This window comes from Felis catus, chromosome B1 (assembly GCF_018350175.1).
Source record: "Felis catus isolate Fca126 chromosome B1, F.catus_Fca126_mat1.0, whole genome shotgun sequence".
In the NCBI taxonomy this organism is placed as follows: domain Eukaryota; kingdom Metazoa; phylum Chordata; class Mammalia; order Carnivora; family Felidae; genus Felis; species Felis catus.
Genome location: NC_058371.1, coordinates 139,014,566 through 139,038,409, shown reverse-complemented (window position 1 = coordinate 139,038,409; position 23,844 = coordinate 139,014,566). Strand labels below are relative to the sequence as shown.

Genomic DNA, 23,844 nt, shown 5'->3' with positions numbered 1-23,844 from the left:
ATCGTTGCTACTGCTTGTTGCAGACCCAATTTAAATCAGAATCCTGACTTCTGATTGCCTAGAATGGGAGTTTGGCGAATTTCAAACCATCACCATTGTAAATGATTCTGTGAAGAGTCTTTATGTGCGTATATCTCTGTCTATAATTCTTGCAAGTGGGATTGCAGGGTCAAGTAACAGGAATAGTCATCAGGCTTGTTATGCATGTTGTCAAATTGCTTTCCAAAAATGAGTAAGTTGCACTCCCATGAGCTATCAATGAGCATGCTTATCTTATGGTTCCCTAGCTGGTAGGCTTTTTTTTTTTAAATATATTTTTTAATGTTTATTTGTGTTTATTTATTTATTGAGAGAGAGAGAGAGAGAAAATGTGAGCGGGGGAGGGGCGAAGAGAGAGGGAGACACAGAGTCAGAAGCAGGCTCTAGGCTCTGAGCTGTCAGCACAGAACCCTTCGCGGGGCTGGAACTCAAACTCATGGACCATGAGATCATGACCTGAGCCTAAGCGGGCCACTTAACCAACTGAGTCACCCAAGCGCCCCTAGGCTTTTTAATTGTTCCTCACTTTGAAAGACAAAAACATTTCATTTTACTCAGATTGCTTTTTTTTTAATGTTTAATTTATTTATTTTGGGGAGACAAAGAGACAGAGTGGGAGAGGGGCAAAGAGAGAGGGAAAAACAGAATCAGAAGCAGGCTCCAGGCTCTGAGCTGTCAGCACAGAGCCCGACAAGGGGCTCAAACTCACGAACTGTGAGATCATGTCCTGAGCTGAAGTGGGGCCCATAACCAAATGAGCCACCAAGGTGCCCCTACTCAAATTTCTCTTACCATTAGCAAAGCTTATCCTCATTTCAATTATTTGTTGGCTATTATTTGTTTTCTGTGGTCTATCTATTTCTGTCCTCTCCCCATATTTAGTTAGGACCATTGAAATTTTTTAAATTACTTTATAAGAGAATTTTATAATTGAAGGTTTTTTATGGCACATATTCTCTCTTAAACTTCTTCCTCTGTTAGTCCCGAACAAAATATTGCTGGTTTACCTTTTTATGTTTGTTATCATGTATTATCAAGCTGGCATATCTTACCAGCTTCTTGGTAAGGGTGAAATCCAGGGTGAAACAATGGATTTTTAAGTGCAGTGTGTTCTCTGCTATTCCACTTCCAGTGGGGTGTTTAATCTGTCCATCATACTGACAAGAGAGTTATGCTTTGTACAAACAAGAGGTTACTGAGTATATGATATGGTTGAAGGAGATTCAAGAAACTGCCTCACTGTCTACTCAAAAATATCTCCTCTTATAGTGACAGAGCAGATACCCCACAATTAGAGATACATGGTGTTGGCAAATAGAAGAAGAGACAAACTATTCTGTACTAATGTAAGTGTCCTCACCCCAAGCTTTTAGCACGGCAGAAGACTAGAGGAGAAAGAAGGTGAAAGCAGACACAAGAGCAGGAGAGAAGCTGGTTCTGAAGATGAATATCAAGTCACACCCCTCATGGCAGTCTCAGGATAGCAGAGGAATAACCTGAACATTTGTTAGAACTAAACAAGTGCCAGGTACTGCTCTAGGAATAATCAGATAAGGCCTGGTTTCTACCCTTAACTCAGCTGAGAAGCAGAATAGTAAATCAATTCTTACAGGACAGAGCTTCAGTTTCTATGGTAGAATATCTATTCATCCCAGACACTGGAATGTAAATTAGGCTAGCTGAGGGTCACAGGTTCCCATGGGAGATAATGTGTGATATGAGATTTGAAGACTGAGTAGGACTTGGCTAGATAGAAAAAAAAAAATGTGGAGAGGGCAATCTAGGCAAAGAAAACAGGATGTCTTACAGGGAGACCTTGGCAGGGCCTGAAATGACGTGTTATTTTTGTTTATGTTTTCATTTTATTTAAATTCAAGTTAGTTAACATACAGTGTCGTCTTGCCTTCAGGAGTAGAACCTAGTGATTTATCTCTTACACGGGACACCCAATGCTCATCGCGAAAAGTGCCCTCCTTAATGCCTATCACCCATTTAACCCATCCCCCCATCCACCTCGCCTCCAGCACGTAGTGGGAAAGCCCAAGAGAAATCTGGGGTTGGGAATGCGCGGGGTGGCCTGAGGGCAGCTTCCAGGTTTTGGAGAATTTGTGTGCTGAGCTACAGAATGTGTTTAGAAAGCCACTCGTGTTAGGGAAATATTTTAAACAAGGATGTAATATCTGATATTTTAAAAGATAATCGTAATTGCAAGGGGATGAAGGCTGAGAGGGGATGAAGACAAAAGGGGGAGCTGATTGTAAAGCTATTGTATTAATTCAGGTATGAATTGGTGTATGATGCAGCATTTGGAGGGAAGCAGATAAACATGAGAGATTAGGAGGTAGCATCTCTAAGACTTGATGAAAGACAGGATGCATGGTGAGGGAGAGGGAAAAGCTTGAGATGACCCACATTCCCAGCTTAGGTGACTAGGTGGATAGTGGTATCACTTGCTGATGACTCATACCCATCAAATCATGATTCATAAACATGATAAGACATTGTTTCTACTGTTTCACTCTTAAAAACTGGCAAAGGAAGGAGAAGCAGAATCAGTTGCAAAGGAAAAGATGGCATAGCATTGTAGTGTAGTGCAAAGGGTTTTGGTGTAAGAATTTATGGAACAAGTATAAGTTAATGATCTCACTATTTAAACGAAGAAGACCTTCAGACAGAGACGTGTCAGCTAAAGAGGGATAGCTGGATGAGCGGTTCTAATTCTTTCTCCTTAATGTTTTCCCTCTTTGATTCTTCCCACCCTCACCACGATGGACCCCAACAAATAGCTGCCCCCCATTTAGTTCTGGCTCAGAAGAAACAACACCTCTTTCCTTGGCTTAGCTCTGTACAGTTGAAGTAGACAGACATTTTTTAGAGATAGTTTTCCACATTATGTACAGAAATACCAAATTTCCAGAGAAGGCTGTGAATCATTTAAGCTTCTCTTTCTGCCTCAGGTTGTTTTTCTATTATGTGGATTCTCAATGCTTTTAGTCTATGTTGTTTCAGCGTTATTTTTGTTATTTCTCCTTGATCACATTCTAATTATATCTTATATTCCTGCTTCCCCAATCTTGAGTACAAAATGAGGTCACATTCCTTTTAACATTCAAAATAAATTTTGGCCCTGTGGTCCATCCCAGTATCCTGTCATAAATGTTTATTTCCTCTTCAGCTCGCTCCCTTAAGGTAACTCCAAAGCTTCCATGATGTCTAATATATTCACTTATTATTGCTGAGTAACAAATTACCACAAATTTAGCAGCTTAAAATAACACTCATTCATTATGTCATAGTTAGCAGGTCAGAAGTCTAGCATGGTATGGCTGGATTCTCAGTTCAGGGTCTCACAAGGCTGAGATTAATTTGTCAGCAGACTAGATTCCTTTCTGGATGTTCTGGGGAAGAAGACTCTCCCAAGCCCATTGTGATTGTTGCCAGAATCCAGTTCCTTCTAATTATAGAACTGAAGTCCCTATTGCGCCTTCAACTTACAGCCAGCAACAGAGCATCAAATCTTTCACATGCCTTGGATTACCCTGACTTCTTCTACCTCCCTGTTCTGTTTTTAAGGGCTCTTGTGATTACATTGCGCCCTCCTGGATAATCCAGGATTTTCTCCTATTTTAATTTATATACTTGGTTGTATCTGCAAAGTCCCTTTTAACACAGAATGTAACATATTTGCAGGTAGAACAGCAGAGGGTAGAGATCACAGTAGATATATTTAATTCTGCCAACCACGTCTACCTGTTACCAAGAGATAAGTCTTAGTTACTATCCTTTGAGGGACACAAACTCACAAAACCATTTTCAATTACCAAGAAATCCCCTTCTGACGTAGCAAGTTATCCCTGTTGAAACCCAGGCACCTACCAGCGAACTTCAACCTTCTCAAAATCATCTTCCTTATCTACCAAATGATCCTGCTTCCTAGATAAGCACTACCATCAAAACTTGATAATGAATCTGCCTAGTAAAACTCCTGTCCACTTAAGAGAGGCATTTTAATGACCTGGAGCTAATATATCTCCATATTCTCACCTCCAGGGACATGCTGCTCCGTCACAGCTCCACATTGCTAAACCTTGTTTCACAATACTCATTATAATATGATTCTCTAATTGCACATCTCTTTTGGCTTATACACATGCAGAGCCATTTCACCTCAAAGCACAATTACACAGCCTGAGCCTGAAGGAGTGGTCAGTATTCCTCACAACATACCTACCCCCTGTGTATTCTTCCCAACTTCTCTACCTGATTTCTAGGAACCAAGATTCCCTTTTCCAATATGCTAACATGCCTTTTAATTAAAGTCTTTACCCATCACATGAATAAAAAATTATAATTCCAAAAGCCTATCTACAGATATGAAAGAAAAGTATGGTAATTACAATGTAGACTTTGTGACTATTCATAGGAAGGCCAATAAGCTGAAAGAGCATCTTAATATTCAAAATGTAAAAATGAATGAAGAGTTTGTTGATGGAATAGCTCCATATATTTTATATTCACAAAATTTGAGTTCCCAAGACCTTCTAGGATAGAGAGAATATGATAAATCAAAGAACATTTGTTATTTTTAAAGAACAGAATTTTAATCTTACGATTTGAATGCATGCTACCCCCTTTCCCCTAAGGAAAGTTACCAATAATAACCATCATGTTTTGGCTTCATTTTCTTATTCCTTGCTTGCATTTGGTAATAAGGATCTACTTGTTATGTTTTTTCACACCTTCTATTTCCCTTTGTCCTTATGGTACTATCCTATCCTAACCCCTCCTACAGCTGTATGCAATTCTCTGTCTCCTTCTTGGGATTTTCACTTATGTATATCCAATGTAAATTGTGACATCAGAAACATAAAATGAGACAGGGGAGAGTGTGTAAATGTGAACATTTTGTATGCATTCAAAGTTAAGTTCTTATCAACTTAAAATAAACTCTATAAATAAAAGATGTTTTATGTAAGCCTCATGGTAACTACAAAACAAAAACCTATAACAAATACAAAAATTATAAAGAGGAAGAAATTTAAACATACCACTACAGAAAATCATCAAATGACAAAGGAAGAGAGTAAGAAAACAATAAAAGAACAGAGGAATTGCAAACAGCCAGAAAACAAAATGGCACTAGTAAGTCCAGACCTATCAATAATTAAATGTAAATGGACTAAATTCTCCAATAAAAGACTTAGAGTGTCTGAATGAATACAAGGTAATAAATAAATAAATAAATAAATAAATAAATAAATAAACAAACAAGCAAACAAATAAATAAAACAAGACCCAACTATACGTTTCCTAGAAATGATTCACTTCAGCTTTGAGGACACACACAGACTGAAAGTGAAGGAATAGAAAAAGATACTCCATGCAAATGGAAATTAAAAGAAAGCAGAGGCAGCTATACTTACACCAGACAAAATGGGGTTTAAAATATAGATTATAATAAGAGGCAAAAAGAGATCATTATATAATGATCTAAGGGCCAATACAGAAAGAAAATATAGCATTTGTAAACATTTAGGATATGTGTAAGTTCATAAGGACTATTCACAGTCCACTATTCTTGTTCTCACCAAATCAGTAGAGCAAAAAGCTAGGTGTATTTAAGTAAATTCTTTTTCTTCATGGAGGCTTGCAGAAAAAGCATTTTTTCTAACATTCCTAAGTTCTAGTATCACTATCCATCCGATTCCTCAAGCTGGGAACCTAAGAGTCATCTGTAATGCTTCTCAGTAATGACTTCTAGAATTGCTGTCTGCTATATATACCCTAATTGTGTCTATGTTTCTGCAACCCCATAACCTATAATACTTTTCAATTCTAGCCTGGATTAATGAAACAGACTTTAAACTGGTCACCTGGATTCTAGCATTCTTTACTGCCATCTCCTTAAATCCATTCTTCATTCACTGCCAGGATAGTCTATCTAAACTGCATATCTTTCCCTGCCACTTTCCTATTTATAATCCTCAGATATTCCCATTGCTTACAGGATGAAGATAGTATTGTTTGGTGTGATAAATAAGGCCTTCTGTGACCTGTTTCCTGGGTATGTCTTCAGTCTCGTTTCTCACCCACCTACTTGAACTTTCTGTTCAATTGATATTGAATTGTTGGCCACCCTACCCCCAGCATTCTCCATTACACTTCTCACAGCATGATTCCTCATGATGTCTTATCTAGTTGGAGGGCCATTTTTCCATCCCTGATGCCATCCCTCTGCCTGGCTAATTCCTATCACTTATTTAAGATTCAGGCCTCATGTCACTTCATCTAAGGAGCTATTTTGAACTTCTCTCAGTCAGAGTAAGTTTTCTCTCCTCTGTCTTCCCATCGAATTTCAGGCATATTTGTATTGCTTGAATTATCTGCTTTCTCCTGTTAGTGAACTTATAAGGCAGGAACTGTATGTTATTCCTCATTCTATCCCAAACATGTAAAAATGTGCTTGATATATATATATGTACATATATGTATATAGTATATATATATATACATATATATATATATAGCATATCTTGTATATATAGATATATATAGTATATCTGATTTTATTGGATTAATGCTGATTTTGCTACATATACATATAGATAGTATATCTTCTCCATTATTATTCTCTTAAAAAATGAATGAATGAATTAGTGAATTAATTAACGTGACTTCACAGATACTTCTCTCACCTCCTTGCCTTGCTAGAGTATGTGTCATCTAGACAATATTTCCCTCTTAACCTGCAGGAAAAATTGGACAAAGGACTTTGAAGTGAGAAACCCTCCAAAAGCCTTATTTTCTTAAATATTTACTTAGTAGAACCCCTTAGATGGCCTAATTGGGTCGGAGGAAGACAGCAGATGGTACCTAACATGGGGAGCACCTTTTTAATCCAGATGGCAAAATTTCCATGAATGATGCCACGTATTTAGAGATGTCCTGGACCAGATCTCTGATTCTGTTCATCTCAGAGAACACTTTGTCTCACTCAGGTGATAACCGTGATACAAGCAATTGTTCCTACAAGATCCACCCATCACAATATCTATAGTGTGCCAAGAGGGGACTCTCAAACATAAATAGACTGCACAGAAAGGCTTTATTTCAGTTATCACCATGGCTTGATCAGAAAACCTATGCTGCATTTTAATACACATACCCTACATACACCCAGCCTGGTGAACTCAAGCAAAGCTCGGAGGTTTCTAATCCTGCTCTTATGCGTGTGGTGAATTAGGCCCAATTTTTTGAGAAGAGTGCCTCTTCACACTCCATGAGATGAAATAACTCCTTTTTAGCCGCTTTTTTACTCTAAAGGGACAATTTGGCTCAAAAAGCTCCCTATTTGGAGTTTATTCCTTGCCTTCCTCCTCATGGTTTGCTCCCAGGGGAGAATCTGTACTGCTTGCATGGGATATAAGCATGTTGCCTAGCCTGATAAACCTGACATAGAGTAATAGTTAGTAAAGACAAACAATGAAATAATCATCTTAAAATCAGAGGCTGAATGCTGATTTTGCTATATAATATCTAGAACATTCTGTAGCTCTAATTTTATTTTCTATAAAGTAATAATTTAATAATAATTATTATTATAATAATACACACGTACATACATATATACCCTATTTCACGTGATTGTTTTGGACGTTAAGCAAGAGTATAAAGTGAAAGCTCTTTGTAAGTGATAAAGCACTACATCAATGCAAAATTAGCAGCTATTGTTTCAATAATATCAGAAAGAGAATGAGATTAAGGGAGGGCTCACTGTGAACCTCACTCCATCCCTGCACCATCCCTTCAAGTTTCTGCTTTGGAAAAGTGTTTCCTCTTCAGTCTCTTTACCACAAATGGCCATATAGGCCAATTGCTATGGGACTACCTGCTTGAGCTTGAGGTTCTCGCTCTAGGATTTGTAACTGAGAGGCGCTCCAGAATGTTTTTATACTTGCTCTGATTGACAAATCAGAAGGAGTTTGTATAACTTGTAAATCTATTTCCATAGTCCTAGTATGGGGGAAATCTGATGATGTGTTCATCTGTTACTATCACCCACTGTTTTCCCACCGCGTGGGGCTGGCAATAAAGCATTCGAGATGCCCCGCCAGAGGGCTGGGGTCCCCAGTGAGGAGGCCAGCTTACAGTTTAGGATTATGGAAAGAGGTATGAAATCCTTCCTCAGAACCTTTGCCTATAAGAAGGGTCCCTCAGAACAAGCTGCTCCCTGGTGGTGACCTAAGAAATATATTGGCTACGTTATTCTCTACCCTAGGGAATCTATTACAATTAGTCAGGTATCAGGTATTATATTCCATTCACCTCTCCCTCGGTGCTTTCTACCACCAGTCCATCCACTTGACACGATACTTTTGGTTCAAAGCGCTATGGTGAGCATGCCAGACAGGTGCTAATCTGTCTTCTTGCGCGAGTGAAAATTAAAAGTGGTGGCCTGCCGGCAGTGAGCTCCCCCTTGTACCCCTGTGCCTTAAGATGATAGAGCCAACCCTACTAGCTCTCCATGCTTCACTGAGCACACTGTGTCCCCAAAGGGAAGGCACACACAGTTTCTGCCTTTTAGTAGGAGACAGTTAAGAATCATGTTTCATATTTAATTTTAAACTCACAGCAATTTACCTTCTGCCTTACCTTCCAGTGTACGACTAAAAATTTCTCATAATGGTGAATACTGAGGTATGCACATTTTTCAGTTCTTATAAAATCTACCTTTTACTATCCTTTCTACCCAGAATGCTTGGCTCTACTGCCTTCTGTCAGGAAACGCTCACTAGAAATACATTTGACCAATACATATATTCTTTTCTGACCCTTACAGTCCAAAGGTGCCTTACATAAATTTCTACTGTGTGATTTTTCATACTCTCCTATAATCTTTTGTTTACCTTTTTGATGTCCCATAGACTATGAGTTCCTTGAAAGTAAGAACTGTTCTTTTGTTTTTTATTTTTTTGTTTCTTCTTGTTAAATACTTAGGACCATTCCTGGCCCAAAATAGATGCTTGAAATTGTGTTGAATGGAATTGAATGACCCTTCTGACTATCTGTCACTGGGGCTTTTAATGTTCCCAATTATCTTAATAGTTACAGTGTGTTGTTCAACAATTATCTATATTTTCCCAACTGGCATGAGCATTTATTACATAGCTTATTGAATTTAGAGATGCAATGTATAGCCATGAACATTAACCAAGTAAACTAACTTATGGAAAAACTAAACTTTAGATTTCATATTCTCACCAACCAAAATAATTGATCAAACATATATTTTTACATGGAACATGATATTTCAGAAATTAGGTATTATAGAATGTTTTACTACTTTGATATTATATGGAAAATAAAAAAATAACAAGAATATTTATTATTCTAGATTAAAATTCATGTCTCTGTACCACAATTGCGATTCCATGTAATGTAATTTTTCCACAGCAATAAATTTTTTTAAAAATCAACCATAAGAAAACATGTTTTAGCATTGTTTAAACATCTTTATCATATTTTTGGCAAATCTGTGGCAGAACTTTGGAAACATTTTACATGAACATTGGGTGGATCAACTCTAAAACAGCAACATTTATTAAACTTTTTTAATGTTTATTTATTTCTGAGACCCAGAGAGACAGAGCATGAGTGGAGGAGGGGCAGAGAGAGAGGGAGACACAGAATCTGAAGCAGGCTCCAGGCTCTGAGCTGTCAGCACAGAGCCCAACGATGGGCTCAAACTCACAAACCATGAGATCATGACCTGAGCGACATTGGTCGCTCAACCGACTGAGTCACCCAGGCGCCCCTAAAACAGCAACATTTAAATTTTTAGATTTGTAGGTGTGGAGACCACACATCTTGGCTTGTCCGGCATCATCTGAGCTTATTCTTATTGTCTTGGCACAATTATTAGTAGCAACCCCTACCTTCTCCAAGAGGATCTTAGTTTGGACAGTAAAATTATCAGGCAATCTTACATATAGGCTGTCTATACAGAGATTTTAAAAAAAGGAAACAATAGGGGCGCCTGGGTGGCGCAGTCAGTTAAGCGTCCGACTTCAGCCAGGTCACGATCTCACGGTCCGTGAGTTCGAGGCCCGCCTCAGGCTCTGGGCTGATGGCTCGGTGCCTGGAGCCTGTTTCTGATTCTGTGTTTCCCTCTCTCTCTGCCCCTCCCCCGTTCATGCTCTGTCTCTCTCTGTCCCAAAAATAAATAAACGTTGAAAAAAAAAATTAAAAAAAAAAAAAAAAAGGAAACAATAGTGTTTAACCCTTAAGTGTCCCCATGGTTGATATGAAATCTCCTGATTTTTTTAGGTTTTGATAAAATCTTTTGATTTAACAAAAACTAGTTTGGTAGGATTTTAACTTTCTGTTTTTACGAATTTCCTTTAAATAGGAGTATTTCTCTGTCCTACAAATTATATTTTATCAATATACCTTCTTTCCTTTTATCTCAAATGGAATGTGTTTTAATTTTATAACCATATGCAAGTCTTAGGTACTGTAAAAGTCTATTGGTCCAACTATATAAAATCCAGAAAGAGTCCATTATTAATAGAGATTGAAAAAAACTCCTTTCTAATTTTTATAAACTGTTGATTGTATTCATAGGAAAAATCTCTTAGACGAGAATAGCTTCAATTCCAGTGATATGTTCTCTGTGATGTCAAATCTCATGTTTACATGGTAGTGATTTCATTTTTTCTCTGTGCTTTACATACTGGTGACTGGAATTGTCACAATCATTATGTTTATTCTGTATTCACCCCAAAGACCTTAGCTTGCCTCTAAATATATTCTAATGCAATTTTTAAAATCTTTCATAACATTGTGCATTTTGTGTTTTCATAATTTCTATAACTATGTCCCTTCCATTCATTCAAAGGAAGGTAGTGAACAAAACTAGGCCAAAAAAGGTATTCTGGACAATGACTTTGAAATTTACTCCCCCTGGTGGTCCAAAGCCCTGTTGCCCTGTGATGTCATTAGAATATTTTCTCTGGTATCAACAATTATCATGCAAAATAAATGACAAACAGGTAATTGTTTCAAAAAATATACATGAGGTCCCCTTATCACTTTATTATCACAGTTTACTTGTATAAGTTGTGTATAAGTACACTCATACCTGTATGCTAGAATACCCAATTTCCAATATATTTATCATAAGGAGTAAATGGAAAATTGTTCTTTTATTCCAAAAGCTTAAATAGTTTTATATACGTTACCTCAGAATTTCTTCTATCTATTATGGATACACTATGTTTGTTCTGTATTTTTAAGTTGTGAACACTGACTGAGACATAAATCAAAATAATGTGTAAGAACTCACTGAATCAAAAGAGGCTTTTATAATCATAACATTGTAAAGAGTCTTTGAAATATGCAGTTCAACTTCTGACTTCAGATGAGAGAAAATTGAAATCATTGCATCAGGGTTCAGATTTCCTAAGTACTGGCTCAGTGTTCTAGATCAATTCTCTTAATTTCCTTTTAAAATAATTTTTTCTTGCTTCATCTTTGTTTTAATTCTGTAATAACTGAAATTAATATTATTAATTGGGTCATAAATAACAATAGTAGAGATGGGTATATATGATTTATTTAATCCATAAACATTTATTGAGTGCCACTTAATAATATAGAAAGTACATTTGGGTGGCTCAGTAGGTTAAGTGTCTGACTTCGGCTCAGGTCATGATTTTGCGGTTCCTGAGTTTGAACTCATGTCAGGCTCTGTGCTGACAGCTCACAGCCTGGAACCTGCTTCGTATTCTGGGTCTCCCTCTCTCTCTGCCCCTCCCCCACTCGCACCCTGTCTCTGTCTGTCTCTCTCTCTCTCAAAAATAAATAAACATTAAGAAAATCTTTAAAAAAAATAGAAAGAGTACAGCAAGGATAAATAAGTTTGGAAGGTGAGAGAGTAAAATTCAGTTTTCGATATGTTGAGATTGAGGAGTCTATGGTTTATCCCAGTAAATACATTAAGCAGGTGATGTGGATTAGCAACTCAGATGGGAAAACTGAGATGGAGCAGAGGGTGGGGGAAATTGGCATAAGGGAGGTGGGTTTAATTATAAGTATTAGGAGAAAAATGTGACAGCCTGGAGAAATCTGAGTTTGGAGAAATTTTTAAATCTCTTTTCTTCCCTTTCTCTTATTCCTCTTCTTTCTACTTCTTTTCTTTTCTTTTCTTCTCTTTTCTATTCTTTTCTTTTTTTTTCTTCCTTTCTTTCTTTCCTTCTTTCTTTTCTTGTTTACTTGGGATCATTGGCGTGTGTTTGTTGGTTCTGGGGAAAAATTTATGATGAACTGAATTTGATTATATCAGAAACATTTTAGATAATTATTTGAAGTAACTAAAGAGGCATTAAGGGATGGAATTTAGAATATAGATGGATATGATTTTTTCTTTGGAAAGGAAGAGGTGCACCTATTCCTCTGAGTTGAATGGAAGGAGGTAGGGGACATTGTCAATATAAACAAAGTTGCTACTGATGGAACAGGATATTGATCATGTTTCCATTGATATTCTTTATTTTTCTAGTGAAGTAAGAGATAACTCATCTTCTGAGACTAAGGAGGAAAGTGGAGGAATAGGAGACAGGAACAATATAATGAATGATAGAGAAAGATAACTAGAGACATGTAAAAAAAATTGCTCCTCAGCACCTGAAATCCAACTGGGGTTAGAAATTTGGAATTTAGAATTACATCAGTGATAGAGTTGTTTCAGCAAGAGTTGTCAGAAGACCATATGGAGAAACAGAGAAGACAAACATTTGAATCAATTTTGAGCTGGTATTTTTCAATATAAATAGGGTCAATTGAGCAATAAAGTTGTGATTATTGGCAAGTGAATCATGGATAAGTAAAGAAATTAGTTGTTGTAAATTAGGATAAAAAGAGTGAGCCAAGGAACTCAAGGCTTCAATGAGGTAAAAATAGCATTGTAGATTAACTAACAAAGAATAATAACAGACAATAAAAATTCAATAAGAATTAGGAGTTGTGACAACATTTAGAGTGTGGATCTGGATATAGGTGTCTTAAAGGGAGTGGAATTAAGTTTGAGATATACATTAACCCATTCTTCATTGACAAGTACTTTGCCACTTAAAAATAATTCAGGAATAATACATAATTGGATTAGTGACATCAGCAAGATAGCAGAGTAAGAAACTCTGAACCCTCTCTCCCCTTGCAAATAGAAATTCAGCAACAATTTGTGAAAAATCCAGGAACTAATAAAATGCCCTGCACCCCAGAAAAATGCAAAACCAGACTGACCAAACCCAGTAGAGAGGTTTGGGATACCCTCTACCAGAATTCTTACTGTTGACACAGCACCTTATGATCAAAAAGAAACTCCTAATTCTCAGTTTCTCCCAAGGGAGGAAGGAGTCGGTTTGTACATCCAAACCCCCAACTTTTCTGAGAGGGCTCTCCAGAGGACTGACTTCTATCTTGCCAGTCTTTGAGCTCAAGATCAGTACAGCCTATCTACCGAGGGAAGAAGGGAGGCAGTGACTTGGGCTAGTAAGCACCATAGAATAATGCCCCCCTGCTCATTACAGGGCAAGCAGACAAAACCCATAGCTGCCTGCTTCTCTCTGGGGAAAGAAATGTTGGAAGAGGACTCTAGAAGTTGTAGCCTGGCTTCTTGGTAAAAGTTTTCTCCTGTATGAGGCCAGTCCATGAAGATTTGGAGAGGTGCCTGCTTTGTTTAACATATAGGCATCAATGGAGAGAGTCAAAGAAAATCAAGAGTCAAGCAAAGATGTTCCAAAAAATAAAAATAAAAAGGAAAATAAATCTCCAGAAACTGACCCTAAAGAAATGGAGTAACATGATTTGCCTGAAAGAAAATTCAAAATAATTGTCATAAAGATGCTCACTAGGGTCAAGAGAACAATGCATGAACAAAGTGAGAAATTCAACAAAGAGATAGAAAATATTAAAAAGTACGATACGGAAACCATGGAGCTAAAGAACATATTAATTGTACCAAAAAGAAAAAAGAAAAAAAAAAGTCCATTTGACTTCTACAAGTCCTCTTCCAACATTTCCTTTCCCAGAAAGAAGCAGGCAGCTATGGGTTGTGTCTTCTTGCCCAACATTACACTAGATCAAAGAGAAGAAAGGATCAGTGAACTCAAAGACAGATCATTGGAAATAATTAAGTCAGAGGATTAAAAAGAAAACAGAATATAAAAGAATGAAGAAAGCTTTAGGGTGTTTGTGGATACCATCAAGGGACCAATATATAAATTTTTGGATTCCCAGAAGAGAGAGATAAAAGATCTGAAAATTCATTCAAGAAATAATGGCTGAAAACCTTCTAAATCTGGGGAAGGAAATGGACATCCAGATCCAAAAAGCTGAAAGAATGCCAATTAGAGAAATCCAAATAAATCCATATCAAGACACATTATAATCAGATCGTCAAAAGTCAAAGAGAATTTCGAAAGAAGCAAGAGAAACATGACTTGTCACCTCCAAGAAACCCCCTTTCCCATAAACAATCAGCACATTTTCAGCAGAAGCCCCGTAGGCCAGAAGGGAGTGGGAAGATGTATTCACAGTGCTGAAAGGAAATAAAAAAGCTACCTAGTAAAGCATACTCAGAAAATCTGTCATTCAAAATGAAGGAAGACAAAGATTTATCCAGACAGAGAAAAGCTGAGAGAGTTCATCACTCTGCTTACAAGAAATGCTAAAGGGAGTCCTTCAGGTTGAAATGAAAGGATGCTAAACAAAATACGAAAGCATGAGAAAGTAGGAAACTATTTTATGTAATACATAAACAAATACAGAGTACTATACTACTGTCATGGTGGTGGGCAAATCACTCCTAATTCTACTATAAAAGTTGAAAGTTAAAATAGAACTAAAAATAACATTAAAAGATAACACATTATGAATAGATGTAAACCATGACAACAATAATACAAAGTTCATGAAGGGGAGAGGTTAAAATGTAGATTTTATGTATGTGATTGAACTTAAGTTATTATCAGTTTAAAATTGACTATTACAACTATAAGATATTATGTGAACCCCAAGGTAACTACAAAATAATACTTATAGAAGATACACAAAAGGGAAAAAAAAGGCATTCAAACCGCATCAATAAAAAAAAAATCAACAAAACACAAAGGAAGACAGCAAGAGAGAAGACAGGCAAAAGATTCTAAGACCATCAGAAAACAATTAATAAAATGACACAAGTAATTTTTTCCTATTGATAATTTAAGTGTAAATGGATTAAAATGTCAGTAAAAAGACACAGAGTGGCTGAATGCATCTAAAAACAAAAACAAACAAACAAACAAAAACTCAACTATATGCAGTCCAAAAGAAACTATTCAAAGATGTGGCAACTTCCTAAATGTATATGCACAGATCAATGTATAAAGAAAATGTAAGTGCACCTGGGTGGCTCAGTCGGTTAAGCGTCCGACTTCAGCTCAGGTCATGATCTCCGGTTTGTGAGTTCGAGCCCTGCGTTGGGCTCTGTGCTGACAGCTCAGAGCCTGGAGCCTGCTTTGGATTCTGTGTCTTGTTCTCTCTCTGCCCCTCCCCTGCTCACACTCTGTGTCTCTCTGTCTCTCTCTGTCTGAAAAATAAATAAAGCATTAAAAAAAATTTTTTTAAAGAAAATGTGGTCTATACATACAATGGAATATTTATTCAGCCTTAAAAAAAGAAGGAAATTCTTCTTTTCAATATGTGATAACCGTGAGATCATGACCTCAGCTGAAAGTAAGAGTTGGAGGCTTAACTAACTAAGCAACCCCCAAATTAAGTTTTTGTATGAAGAACATATATATATATATATACATATATATATATATATACACACACACACATATATATATTACACACACATATATATGTATTATATACATATACATACATATGCATATACATATATATGTAATATATATAAAATCTAAATATATATTATATATTATATATGTATATATAATATATATAATCTGCTTGGACTTTAATAAGATTTTTAATTTGAGATCAGAGCAAGAAGATAGGAATGTGTGATATAAATCATGCCACTCTAAACACAGCTATGACTCAAGCATTTTACTGGGATTATCCCTATCTATATGTCTCATAAATAATTATTTAGAGAGACATATATGAGATTTCGAATCACACCCATGTCCCCTATTCCAATTTAGCAATCTTTTAACTGAATAGCCAGTTAGGTGGAGGTCAAATTATCTTAATTATGGATTAAACAGAATTTGAGAATATAGCCTGGGTGCATAGTCAGATTGGCTCCTAATACCTTCACCACTGTATTAAATTTATCACCAGTGCTGTAGGCTGCTACCTTAATATCAACCTATTGAGGGCTGAGCCTGCCATGATAAACTTCACTTTTGAAGGGTAGGTAAAGTAAGGATGTAGAAAGTCATGGGTACTCAGCATCTTTCCTCTATTTACCAATCAAATAGTCATTCTTGCTCTCTTGGGGAGGACAGACTGAGCAAAGATAGTTAGAAAACCACTTTTCCTAACTCCGTGCTTCAGAAAGGGCAGGCATTCCTGTGTCTTGGCCATAGAAAAAGTAGTAGGGGAAGAGAGAAAATGGTTCTAATTAATATGCACTCAATCATATAAATATATGATCGATGTAGTGAGTCCTTTCTAAGTAGTGAAAAATTTGAGGGTAAACATTACGTTTTCAGGTGATAGCACAAAAATTAATGCCTCAGAAAACACTCATTCAGAGTACATTTAATCAATGAGTAAAGGGAATAATAAAGGGCAAAACAACACAGATACAGGATAATATTAGACATAATGAGAAACATGTTAACATTTGAACATACTAACATACTGTTAGAATTGTGTTAATAGGAATAAGATCTGTGAAATTAATATATTGAGAATTCTTACAACTCATCTTAAGTAACATATTAATTTTTGACAAATAGGTATAAAGCAAGACATAAAAAAAAAGTGGGAGGTTTCCATAGATCAAGCACAAAAAATAGGAATCGGATAAAATGTATGCAATGTTGAGCAGTAGAAAGAACACACATGTGCTTTGCAACACAGATCTGGGTTGAAATATTAGTCCTGTGATGTATTCGTTACAGGGCTTCAGCCATGCCAGCTGACCTCCTAGTCTATTTGCCTTGTCTGTGAAATGAGAGCAGCTTCATATGGGCGTTATGATAGAATACACACATCATGTCTGGCCTATGGTAACCTCTCAAACTCGCAGAGTTTCCTCGCTCCCTGGGAAACATATTATTAAAAAATAAAGCCTGAAAGAAATGAATTAATTTGTTTTGAATGAAAAGAGGTGACTTAGCCTGCCTTTCCTTCCAGTAAACAGTCTCTTAATACCCTGAGTACTCTTAAGACCCTGAAGAATCTGAGCTGGAAGAAGTAGATTCAGAATGCGTCAATTTTCTCCACGACTTCCTAGGGAATAGAATACTGGAATAGGAACCTAATGCCTAGAGTGTCCAAATGAGGATATTATACAAAATAGTCATAAATATGTATTCAAAGAATTTGAGAATAGCCCAGCCTAATCTTTTCTGCAAGAATTTTATCTTTTTTAATTTATTTATTTTTGAGAGAGAGAGTGTAAGCAGGGGAGGGGCAGAGGGAGAGGAAGAGAGAATCCTAGGCAGGCTCCACACTGTCAGTGCAGAGCCCGATGTGGGGCTCAATCTCACAAACTGTGAGAACATAGCCTGAGCCAAGATCAAGAGTCAGATGCTTAACCAACTGAGCTACCAGGCCCCCCTCTTCTGCAAGAATTTTAATGACACATGTGTTTTCCATGGCTATGCAAACTATGATCCAGTTCATTTATCTTGAAACTGAATTGCCTCAAATATTTTCTCAAATATATTTGTCAATTTATTGTATCATATATATACATTTCTAATAGATATTTATTTTTCTAGCTTTTACAACTGGGACAGTCATATTGCTGTTTGGAATTCAACTCCCAATTATCAAGTGATTGCTGATAATCTAGAAGGCTTACTTTTCAAATACAAAAGAGACAGAAAAATTCTCAATGTGGATCCAAAGGTAAGACTGCTTTTACATTTATATATCTCTCCAAATTTTGTTGCATTTCTTCCATTATTAAAAAATCTATTAAATATTTGACATTCTTCAGTATTTGAATCTAGAAATAAAAGACTATGTTGAAATGTAGAGCATGCATTATTCTTAAAGAAAAAAAACCTTCAAATTTAACAAATTTTTGAAAATCAATAAGGAAGAGTTTGAGAGAATTTAAATAGAACTCACAAGTGAGAATGCTTCTTTGTGCCTACCAGCAAAATTAGATCAGGGAGCCAGTGAGCAATGCATTTGTGTGCTCTGATCCTGGGGGTATCCAGTACTTTTTGCTCTAAATGGATAGATGAATCATTTACAGAAGGGAGACTCTCACCTCACAAATGTTCCCAGAATTTTAACGTCCCTTTTTGTATGTGACTAACACTGAGAACAGTATTGCCCTTAGTGTATTTCTAAGTGGTAACTTAGAAAATATATTTTATTTGAATATGTTAAAGACATGTCCTATGGTATTTTGAACTTGTTCAAGGACAAATATTTATATATTTTCAAAGACTGTTTGCATCATGACTTTTAATCATGGCTTGTCATATGTTTGGAGGTGAAGGTTAAAACTTAAAGTCATTTGTGCTTGAGTTGCTTAGGCATTTTGTTTGTAACTTCTGGAAAACATGTTATTCACATGACAGCATCAGTCTAAAATCCAAGTCAAGAAAAATAATCCTTCATAGTGAAAGAAATAGGAATTGTATGATATGCCTAGGATAAGGGCAATGATGGACCAAAGGAAAGTGGGAGTCTGGTTCTAAAAACTTTTCCAAGACTTCTTAGAAATTTAAAATTGAAAAAACAAAATGATTTTTGTTTCATATCTACTTAGTGTAATTTCTTGCTCATAAAAATTGCCCAGTAACTCAAAGAATGCTAAAAAAAATTGCTCAAAGAACGAATAAATGAAATTTTGTAGTAAGAAATGGATTGTTGTCTGCAATCAGATATAGCTCCAAATATCAGAAACCCCAACACAGTGACTTAAACAGAATAGAAGCTTCTTTCTCTCTTAAGCGTGAGTCTAGATAGTGTGACTCCAAATCTAAAATGGCAGCTCCACAGTCTATAGGCAAAGGTGGACCTCATCCTCATGGGCCAAAACAGAAATCCAGCCAAAACAACCACATCCCAGACAGAATTCATGGAAGGACATCCCCCCTTCCCCCCCCCCACCCCCACAGTACCTTTTAAGGAAGTTTTCCAAAAGCTACTTCACAAAGGGTCGCTTATGTTCCATGGCAAGAGCTTAGTCGCATGGCCATATCTATCTGCATAGAAGGCTGGAAAATGGAATCTTTATTCGGGTGGTCAAACACTTAGCTGAAATCAAAAGTTCTGGAAAAGGGAGAAAAGAGGTTTGGGTAGACAGCTAGCATTTCTGACACAACACTATCTCCTTCAAGAGAACACTTCTCTTGTGGTGCCTGGCTGTCCCAATAGGAGGAGCATAAAACATTTGATCTTCGGGGTGTGAGTTCAGACCCCACGTGGGATGTAGGGATTACTTAAATAAATAAAAGTAAAAAAAAAAAAAAAACACTACTCCTTTTTTTCTTTTTCCCTTTGGTCTCAGGTTTCTCATTAGTAAAATGAAGGACTGAACTTGAAAATCATTGGGGCCATATTTAGTATGAATTTATGAATACCAACACATCTTCTCTCTAGTGGTGCCCCTTTCCTTTTCACAAATGAGTGTCAAAATTGAGGCAAAGTACAGGAAACTTAATAAATTACATCTGCAGAGACTTTGAGAGGGCTAAAGATATAAAATTATTAACAGCTTCATTAAGATGTGTGAAGTAAATTTTTGAATCAGTTTTGAATGATATCACACTTAAACTACTTTATGCTTTAAGGCTCTGTTTTAACTAACAGCATATATATACTTCAAGAATGTATGTCATGAATTATAGTTTTTATAGTCTTTGTGGAATCATTATTGAATACAAATTGTTATTTGAACATGGTTTAAATAACTTAACTAAAACACTCATTTCCTAAATAATTAATCATGATACTTCAAAGATTTAGTCAGCAATACATGAAATACAACATTTTCCTCTTTGGGGGAGGAAGGTTTTGATTATAATTTGACTATAATTCAAAAGATTCATGATGAGTCTGAAGGAAAGGTATTTCCAAATCCTGGAGAAAGAACAAGGGTTTAGTTAATTAGTGATGAGAAGAAGGAATTACTAAAAGAATTAATTATAAAAAAATTATTGGTGGGACACCTGACAATATTTAGATACTTATATGTATTTAATTTTTATATTGATTTTATCTCTTTGAAGATAAAAATTAATAGATGACCTAATGGAAAAGAATGCTGGTTTCAGCATCAATAAGCAAAATTCTATGCCTTACTTTACTGTTAACTGACTGACTGACCTTGAGAAATTCACTTAACTTCTCAGGGTTTTCTAGTTCATAATGGAAGATGCGAGTGTTGTTGTTGCTGTTCCCTGATCTCTAGGGTCCCTCTACAGCCCCAGTTCTTGGAGATTCTGACTCCACTGGTCCCAGACATACATATTTTCACAGGCAGCCAGTGAGATTCTGCTACAGATGATCTATGAACCACAATTTGAGAAAATCTTCTCTATAAAAAGACAATAATCTCAAGAGATCTAGCAATCTTGTTTTCAAACATAAGCGTTCTCAAATATATTTTGATTTTTATGGATTAGATATGAAATTATCATGTACCTCTCCTACGTGCACCCATACAGTATCTGTTGTAGACACGCCTACAGGAGAATCAAAAAATAAGTTGTCAAGTTTTTTAAATTACAAATGCACAATGATAAGATACATTTTTTTACTCAACATTGTTATGAATAATTTTATTTGAAATTCTTGCTAAAATAAACACCATAACTTATAACTCCAAAATGTGCTCTAAAATATTGTAAGAACAATACAACTCAACTGTCCTTTTCCTTTCCTTCAGATGATCTCTTTGCAATATTTTATACTTAAAATTTTTAAAGGTCAAGATAAATGAAAGGTGGAAATTGTGATAAACAGGATGTCTTTGCACAAGACAGATGTAGACTCATTAATTCTGAAAAGTGGTTCCCACGAAACATAGTTGTTTGTGAACGGTAACAGTGGAAAAAAGAAAATTGTGCAGATCTTAGAACAAGTAATATGAGTTCATTGGTTAAGAAATTCCAAATGCAATAAGAGTTTGGTTGCATTGAAAACAGGACCACTGGCTTTAACTTCCCTGCAGCTGTATAACATCTGGAACAAATAAAGTTAGTTTCTATTTTTGAGTGAAGAATGCTTGTCTGAGTGATTCACACCCACCAAAATGTTTCCAGTGTATTATCTTTAGAAGGATTGAGTGGAAGCACTTTGCACTCACTCCCTACATTATCTGGACAAATGAAAAAAAATAGGCATTTTTCTTTTCCTTTTAGGAAGCATCAACCATGGGAGAGTTTCCTTGAGTCTTAGAATAACCTAGGTGGTCTAAAACCTTCCTGATCTACTAATTGGAGAGACAGATTGAATAAAACAATTAAAAATAAGAAAAATCTTCCTTGGGGTGCCTGGGTGGCTCAGTCGGTTGAGCTTCCGACTTCGGCTCAGGTCATGATCTCACGGTCTGTGAGTTCGAGCCCCATGTCGGGCTCTGTGCTGACAGCTCAGAGCCCGGAGCCTGCTTTGGATTCTGTGTCTCCCTCTGTCTCTGACCCTCCCCCGTTCATGCTCTGTCTCTCTCTGTCTCAAAAATAAACATTTAAAAAAAAAAAGAAAAGAAAAATCTTCCTTAATGTCACCAGCTTTTCTCCTCTCCCCTCTTCCATTCACTAAATGTGAGAGCCCATCACCTGGAAAAATGCCTGGTTAATAGACACTTAATAAGTATTCATGGAATAAATGGTTGAATGATTCCTTCCAAACACACAAAAATAATCCTATGCTAATTAAAAGTTGGGAAGCAGATTATGTCTCTGATACTTGAGATAGCAGTGATAGCCAGAATGGGAATAGCCACCTCATTCTATATTAATCCAAATAAGCTGGGAAAACACAACTGCAGGAGTTTGTCAGCAGAAACAGTTCTTGCAACCGTAGTTTTAGGTTTTGTAAAGGTTATCCAGAAATTTTAATTTTGGTATGTGTTTTCAAGTTTTCTTGTGCAAGCCCAGGAATATATAATTTAAACTATCTCAAATTAAGACTGTTGAATTAGAACATGCTTTTAATTTATGAGTAAATTGACTCAAACATGTTTAATTACTTACTCAAAGTCCCATAGTTCATTATTAGAAGAAACTAGTAATGGAGCTTAAATGTAAATATTATGAGACACCATAGGGGATCTAAAGATGAGCAAGAGTTCAACCCTTGCCCTTTATTAAGCTTATAATATTTTTAGGGAAACAGACATATGAAAAATAATACATGCTTTTAAAAAATATAAGCATAAGGCAGAAAGTGATATCTTGCAAAAAGAGAAATACTCTGGGAATTCCACGGAAGAAGAGATGATTATTGATCCGGGGTAGGAGCCGGTAGAGAGGGCATGATAGAGGACAGGGTTGGGGATGGTTAGATGATAATAGAGGAGGTAATCTTTTAATTGGATTTGAAGAATGATTAGGAGTTGAACTCATAGAGATGGTGAGGCAGGCAATACCAGGAGTGACCCCAGTTAGCAAAGATAAGGCTGATGGGGGTAAAACAGACAGAGGAAAACCTCACTGGTTCGATTTGGCTGATGTATTGGCTTGAAGAAGGATTGTCATGGGAATGAAGCATAGAAAGACTTGAATGCAGTGCTGATGGGAATCTCAGACTGGACTTGGTAGGAAATGAGGATACATCAAAGCTCTTATAGGAAAATAACAGGATGAAAGTTATGTTTTAAAGGGAGGAGAGGGTGTACATTAGGACAGACTAAGGAGGACAAACTAAAGAAGGTGCCAGCATAACAATAATCCAGGTGAAAGCCAAGAGGCCTAGAGTAGGGGTGCTGCTGTGGTTAGTAAGTTTCTGAGTTGAAGTTTTTAATATTGCAACTACCTGATCATTCAGGCAAAGAAAAAACTTAGAGAATGCGTATGTTTGGAAAAAGTAGTTGAGAAGTCTCACTTCACCCCGACCTTCAGGAAAGAGAGAGAATATGAGCTAGTGCTGGACAAGTATAGAGAAAAATGTGAGCTTAATGAACATTGGTAAGTCTGTTGCCTTTTCAATTTTCCTTCCATCCTCCTTTTTTAAAATATATTTACTAATTTTGAGAGAAGAGAATGTGCAGGGGAGGGGCAGAGAAAAGAAGAGAGAGAGAATCCCAAGCAAGCTCTGTGCTGTCAGCACAGAGCCTGATGCAGGGCTTGACCTCACAAACCATGAGACCATGACCTGAGCCAAAATCAAGAGTCAGATGCTTATGCAACTGAGCCACCCAGGCATCTCTTCCATTCATCCTCCTTTTCCTAATCTGATGTTTACTGTGTAACTGCTGGGCACTGTGAGATTCAAAAATGAATCAGAAAGGTGGGTTTCTTGCCCTTAAAAAGCTTACAGGTTCATTGATGGGTAGGTGGGAAAATATAATATGCACAGAAATGGCAACCTAACAAATGAGCTGAGAGGGACAGAAAAAGTTCTAAGGAGTTGAGAGGAGGCACAATTTACTTTGGC

At 36.5% G+C, this 23,844-nt stretch overlaps 1 protein-coding gene across 4 annotated transcripts in view; it reads left to right on the top strand.

Annotated features, from left to right (window-relative positions):
* Window positions 1–23,844, top strand: part of CFAP299 (cilia and flagella associated protein 299) — a 586,991-nt gene that overhangs the window by 551,867 nt on the left and 11,280 nt on the right. For 3 of the 4 annotated variants that reach the window (XM_019829323.3, XM_003985248.5, XM_045056173.1), the window contains exon 5: window positions 18,006–18,135. In XM_019829323.3, the coding sequence (XP_019684882.1) occupies window positions 18,006–18,135 (130 nt within the window). Of the gene's footprint in view, window positions 1–18,005; window positions 18,138–23,844 lie in introns of those variants that run through there. The other variant, XR_002156231.3, reaches the window with a different exon arrangement.